The sequence below is a fragment of the Gobius niger genome (assembly GCF_951799975.1).
Source record: "Gobius niger genome assembly, chromosome: 15".
Classification (NCBI taxonomy): domain Eukaryota; kingdom Metazoa; phylum Chordata; class Actinopteri; order Gobiiformes; family Gobiidae; genus Gobius; species Gobius niger.
In genome coordinates this window covers 24677326-24683978 of record NC_136866.1, presented here as the reverse complement: position 1 = coordinate 24683978, position 6653 = coordinate 24677326, and the positions used below count along the sequence as shown (strand labels likewise).

The following is a 6653-nucleotide window of genomic DNA, read 5'->3' as shown; positions in this document are numbered from 1 at the left end:
CTGAGACACTTCAGCTCCTCGGCTTCATCGGCTCAGTACAGACTAATCCTAGAACTGCAGAAATAGTTCTATCATTAATTGCACCAAAAAATGTAAGCGTTTTGCTGTTCAATGTTTAATAAATGTATAACTTTGCTTTTTTACAACATTTATATCTACTAAATTTGTAAAACTTCATTAATGAGAATAACAAATAAACCATAAAGGGAACATGAATATTCTGGTAAGCATTACTAAGAATAACAGTACAGGTAAAAAACATATTTAAGTAAGAAAAGTAATCAGTACTGGGAATTCCCACGTATAGTAATCAGAACTAATGAACACTGTGAAATCCCTCTTAATCATACTTTACAACTTGTTCCAAGTAAGCGCAATGAGTTGGAATTTACAGTGTGGGCTGCAGCCGCAAATTGCACCAACAGTGACCGTTACTGATAATAGGTGTGTTTGAGATGAGCCAGACGGACGCAGTTTTGACAGCCGACTGCAGACGCACGGTGCCGGTTAGATTTCTGTCTGACTTGCTCCAGACGGGCTCTGATGTCACGGGCACGTGGGGCACGGAAAGATCGTGAGACCCCAACGAGAGCAGCCGACTTGATCAGCCGCTGCATCTCTCCAGAGGCAACTGCAGGGGCTCCACGGCCGCGTGCATGATGGGAAAACACCCACCTGTCTGCGGCTGACGCTCAGGTGATTGGATATGAGTCTGCTGTGATCACAAACGTGCTCCTCGCCCCCTCCTCTCTCCCCTTTAGATCTGAACAAATAAACTATGACTGAAACTATTAAAGTTATGCATCGCCCCCTAAAATAGAGCTCATGTCTGATGCTCTTACAGAACAAACTAATGATTTAAAAGGACGTATTTTATCTCACAAACTTGAATAAACAAACAAATGGGAAAGTTTTCTCTGATGAAGAATGATGTCTCTGGAGTAAAGGAAACAGAGCAGGAGGTGAATGACTTTTATTTAGGATAAACTTTAAATGAACGCGATATCTGAACGAGACGCTGCGTGATCTGAGGCCGCTCTCGCTCTTCTCTGCATGTGGAGCGGTCGGATTGAATTCAGACTTTTTTTCTCCGCCCCCGTTGCGCCGGCTACTCTCGCCGACCATCCAGGCGAGCCGCAACGGCATCTTAAACACACCTAATCTCTCCTTGAGGTTTTACAAATCAGCGCATAAAAGACAATGCCGGACAAGACCAAACAAGAAGACACTTGAATCATAAGACAAGTATTTGTAAACCTGCTCCTCATGGTGGAGAAAGGAGAGTCGAAAAGTACTACTCCCATCTCCGCTTCAATGCAAAGCCAAAAGTGTTAAACAAGCCATTAACACTGCTCAATAGTGTAGCCATGGCTGAATCATATTAACTACTATCTTTGTTTCACATAGGACCAACCAATGAAACTATATAGGAAGCACACAAAGGATGCATTCAGGGACTGTGTGGAAAATGTCAGTTTTTCCTCACAGATGTACAGAAAAGTTATATTAGACTTTCTCCATGTGCCACTGTGTTGGATTAACTTTGGAAATACCATCAAGTCAAAAACAGATTGAGACCTGCCTGATGAAAAGATTTCAAATTCACGTACGATAAATGTCGAAATGTAGATGTTTTGACCTGGCAATTATTGATAGATATTTTTCCAAAAACAGTCATTCACCCTCATTGTTGGCCCTGCTCGAAGAAGCTCCACCGCCAACACTTTGATTGCTTCATAACTTCTTCCTTTTCGCTTTTGAGCTGGTAGCACCTCACCTTTTCTCAAACTGTGTCCAAATAATGCCTTTCCTGCCGCTGTAATTGCAAATAAAAAGTTTCTTGCACAGACTTTTACTGACCCCTGCTTGTTACTCGCAGTGAAAAGACCCTTCGTTTGCACCTTTCTATCCACCGTGGGAATTCTCATGATAAACAATCATTTAAGAGCGCACAAGCTGGACTCGAATGTTTTTCAGCAGAACAACGTTGCCATCGGTCTCCATCACTGGATCCTGTCAGATTCTTTTTTAGAGTGTTCACTATTGTTATAGCCCTATATAAACACAATGAGTCATGGCTATTTCTCCCCCGCTGTCAAAACATATTTTGAGCATTACACATTTTTGGCGCGCACACAGGAAAATGGATGAGGGCATACTGACATCTGGTGGATGCAAGTGAGAACTGCAAGATAATGTTAATCTCTTAACCCCCGCCTTTACCGAGCGCGTGATCACCAGTTTGGCTTTACCCAAATCTGAAAGCTTCTGGACTGGAGCTTAAAGGGACACTGCATAACATTTTAGACTATACTGCTGCCATCAGTGTAAAGCATGCTCGAGCTCGACACAGAAATGCTATTACTGCAGTGAATAATCAAAGAATGGATTTGGAGAACCTGCTATTTAAATCTCAAAATCTACTGACTTTAGTCGACATCTCTATGAAGACGACCTGGAGACGTACCCACTCTCGGTAAAGTTAGTCATTCTTAGGAGAGCTGAGCCGCTCACAGCAAAAACACATGTTTGTTTGTACATTTATGAGGTATTTTTCCAATGATGAAATGATCTATCATAAAATAAATGCTAGTATTTAAATTTTATTTATAAGTGAAAATCCTACACAGTGTGGCTTTAAATGAGGCATTAACCTATGACCCAGGGTAATGCCTCATTTGAAAGCTAAGACCTACAAAACTGATCTATGATGCTGTTCCTCGTGTTGCTGTGATGTCACACGTTCTTTTTCCATCTTATTTTTGCCACTTTTTTGTTGCACTTTTCTTGCAGAGAAAATGTGTTCTGTTAAGTTGAGGGTTAGCAGGTTAATTGCTATTTATCTGGTCTTTATTTATTTCGATGTATCATTTAGCCTATTTATTTTATTTATGTTCTTTCTTATGGCTAAATATTATTATTTATGTTTGGCTAAACTTTTTTTTTATTTGGTTTATTTATTTTGAAGACGACCGGAGCAATTTATTTATTTATTTTTAGGCTTATTTCTTTATTTTATTTTTTATTTCAACTTTAGTCATTTGTCTAACTTTTTATAATATACAATAGAAATACGCGGCTGACGTATCCAAACCCTAATCAAATACATTTTCATGTTTTCTTGTGTATATGTAGGCCATATGAGGCCACATAATGAAGAAAATGATTAATAAACATGTATTTGACTCTACAGCTGCCCGTAAGGATCCAAATTTACCACTTCGCCTTTCAAAATGGCGGAACCAACACGAGAATGGAGCGAGGAGCAGCTGAATAATGATGATTTACCCAAAAAAGACATCATAAAGTTTCTCCAGGACAATGCTGCCCGATCGGTATGTTGCAGAGCAGAGTCACTGCATTAAGTGAATTCAAACAGGGACATTTACCTTTTTTCTCTTTGTCCCGTAGAAAGCTGCAGTGATGTGCGACATTAGGCTGGGGGAAAGGGAAAGCTAGTGGCGGATTCCCTTATGGACGAATGAATGAAGCTATGTGCATTCACGTTAGGGACAAACTAAATTTGTTTTTTAATCATTGGCTAGTCGTATTTTTGTGTCGTTTAGACTTAATGGAGCTGAGTTTTTGTTCTGCGAGTTTTAAAAATGGCTGTCATTTTCGGCCCTTGATAATTTTTTCGTCAGAGTAAACTTATCATTGTAGAAATTCATACACATGTTTGGATAACTACTTATGTATCACAGACATGACCTTTGAATCATTATTATGATGATTGTTGCACAGTGGTTTTGTTTAAAAAAAAAAAATACAAAAAAAAATAAATAAAAAATAGCAACTTGGTAATGGTAATCCTAATTAGAGCTCCCATAGACATTTATCTGTTTTTATTCAAGGCCTGATTTGTCTGACCTGTTTTTCTTGTCTGTTTGCAGTTTCTCAATGAACACAAATTGCAGGGCAACATCAAGAATGTTGCTAAAACAGCCAAGAAGGAACAACTAATTGTTGCCTACAATCAGCTGTTCGAGAGCAAAGTAAGTTGTACTGCAAGCTGTACTTGAAACAGTATTGCGGTGAGGATCTTAACTATCGGATTCAAAGTGAAAGTCATGCATGGAGTTTATATAAAAGAAATATAAAATAGTGCTTCCTGTCAGAACTTAAAATGATATTTTTAGTAAAGACATCCTCCTATTTAGCTAGCACAAACGGAACACTATAATCAACAAATTTATGAGTATCCCATGTAGTTTCATCCCAGTATAATTGTGTTTTTGCAGAGATTTAAAGGCACAGAGGTCGAGGAGGTCACAGAACAAGTCAAAGCCATTAAAGTTGAAGACAAGCCCAAAGAAGTCAAAGCGGAGGAGGTGGATGAGGTATATGAATCCGTAATGTTCGACCTACATCACACAATCCCGCGCCCCTCTGCTTTCTCAATATGAATGTTTAATATCTCACGCATGGTGTTCTCTATTGAAGGGGCCACCGAAGTTCACCAAGGCCACGTTAAAGAAAGGAGACAAGACTAACTTCCCGAAGAAGGGTGATGTTGTGAGCTGCTGGTACACTGGCACCCTGGAGGACGGCACTGTGTTCGACACCAACATTCCCGCAGGTATAGAACATTGGGGTTCCTGTGTGTTTTGGTTTGATGATTTTTGCTGCACATTGAGCATTGGGCATTGAGTTGCCTTGTGTATGAAATACGCAGTATAAATAAAGTTGCCTTGCCTCTGCGTTACTTGAATGTGTTGTTGGAGAGTGTGATTGGTGAGAACTGGGCGGTTTCCCATTTATAGAGGAGATTGTAATGCCCCACCCAGTCTTATAAACAAGCTGCGCAACTTTAGTACAAAATGATATGACATCATTATCTTTGTCTGAGCGAAACATGTCCGAACATGTCCAATGACGTTACGTAATATAATGAAGCAAACATTTGATATTGTAACATAGTAACATGTCTTTGCTTTTCTACAGTTGCCAGAAAGAAAAGGCAAACCAAACCACTGAGCTTTAAAGTTGGCCTGGGCAGAGTCATCAGAGGAGTGAGTGTTGTTATTTTTCCAGTATCATCTCTTGCAATATCAAAATAAATATATCAAATTAAACTTTTCATTACACTTTTGGAGTGTCAATTTAAAACATGGCAGATTCAAAAATTCTCATCTTGTTTTCTCGATTCATCCCGACTTTCTTCCTGCCAGTGGGACGAGGCTCTGTTGACGATGAGCAAAGGTGAACAGGCCAAAGTAGAGATCGAACCAGAGTGGGCCTATGGGAGAAAGGGTCTTCCCGATTCAAAGTATCCTTTCATTTCATGTTTTTATGGAGAAATGTAAGTGCTTGTTGTTGCTATGCATGAAAAGTTTATGCTTAATTTGATCTGATTAAAGTTTATTTTGTTGACGTGAAAGAATATGGTAATTTAGCACGCTAGACGAGGAGTTGCTTCCATTTAAACCTTGATCTCACTGTAAAAGCTAGTGTTCTTTCTCAAATAACCTGATTTTGCCTCCTACAGCCACTGTTGTTGTCCTCAACATTTCCTTCCAGAATCCCCCCCAACGCCAAGCTAATTTTTGAGATTGAGCTGGTAGCAGTGGATTAAAATGCCTTTTGTTTACGTTCTGACATGATTGCACAGAAAAACCACAGTTCAGCCGGGCGGATGAGTGTTTACGTTGAGTGGGTGCATGTTCACATTTGTAACTGTGACAGCTTTGTTTAATGTTCAGACAAGACAATGTACATATTTTTTTTTGCATGTATGAAATATGCCTCCAAATAAAAGTATTGTCTAAAAACCTCGTCATGTCTGTTTTTCTGGCTGAATTTCAGGTTAGTGCAAAATGGGGAATCTAAATCATAAGGGTCCCAAGACACCACCAGGAAGCCACTAACTTGTTAGTTGTGGTCCTAACTCTTTCTAGCCTGGCTAACGCCAGACTAAAATCACAAGTGATATTAAGTGCTGCGCAGTTCGAAATGATTCGAGCGCACACAGCAGTCTGGCGTTTGCCAGGTTAAACTCCTTACTTTACAAACATTTATAGCTTTCCTATTCTTCACGGGAGTTTACAGGCACGTTTTGCAACTTGCAGGGTCATTGTCATGAATACTAGAAAACTAGCCTGCGTTCATGAAATTGAAACGAATGCTTTATATACATGAACAGTGTTTTCCCCACAGATGTGTTTCCAGCACGCTTGACAAAGTTCCACTAGAAGGAAAAAAAAAAATCAGGTATAGTGCCTTTAAGGTCTTCCTCTGGTATGTGCAAAAGTAATCTCTCACCTTTCACAAGGTGTTTCAGACTAAACATCTGGGGGTCATCCTTACAAGTGACCTCAAATTTAAGTGTCACATCGAGGAGACTTGCAAAGCAGCTCGTAAGGAAATTTTTGTTCTGAGACTTCTTATGATAAAGCTGCCACCGAGAAGTACTGAACTACTGCTGCGCATATACAAGGCCTACATCAGATCTCGATTGGAGTACTGCTCAGTGCTGCTATGTGGTATTGGAAAAACATTGGTGAACTGTCTAGAAAGCCTACAGCGGAGATGTATGCGCATAATTCTCCAGCTGCCATACCGTGCAGAAATAGCACCTGAGCATTACAGAAGGCTAGGTCTGATCACACCGCAAACAAGACGTAACTTTGCACTGTCGTGTTTTGCATATAAAA

General features: G+C 39.9%; 1 protein-coding gene across 1 annotated transcript; it reads left to right on the top strand.

Moving 5' to 3' along the window:
* The first annotated feature begins 3217 nt into the window (after positions 1–3217).
* fkbp3 (FKBP prolyl isomerase 3) lies at positions 3218–5771 on the top strand. Its single transcript, XM_079572393.1, has 7 exons — positions 3218–3335; positions 3894–3995; positions 4242–4340; positions 4444–4579; positions 4945–5012; positions 5172–5269; positions 5521–5771. The coding sequence occupies exons 1-7, from the start codon at positions 3234–3236 to the stop codon at positions 5573–5575; spliced, it is 660 nt and encodes a 219-aa protein (XP_079428519.1). The 5' UTR covers positions 3218–3233; the 3' UTR covers positions 5576–5771.
* Positions 5772–6653: the final 882 nt, after the last annotated feature.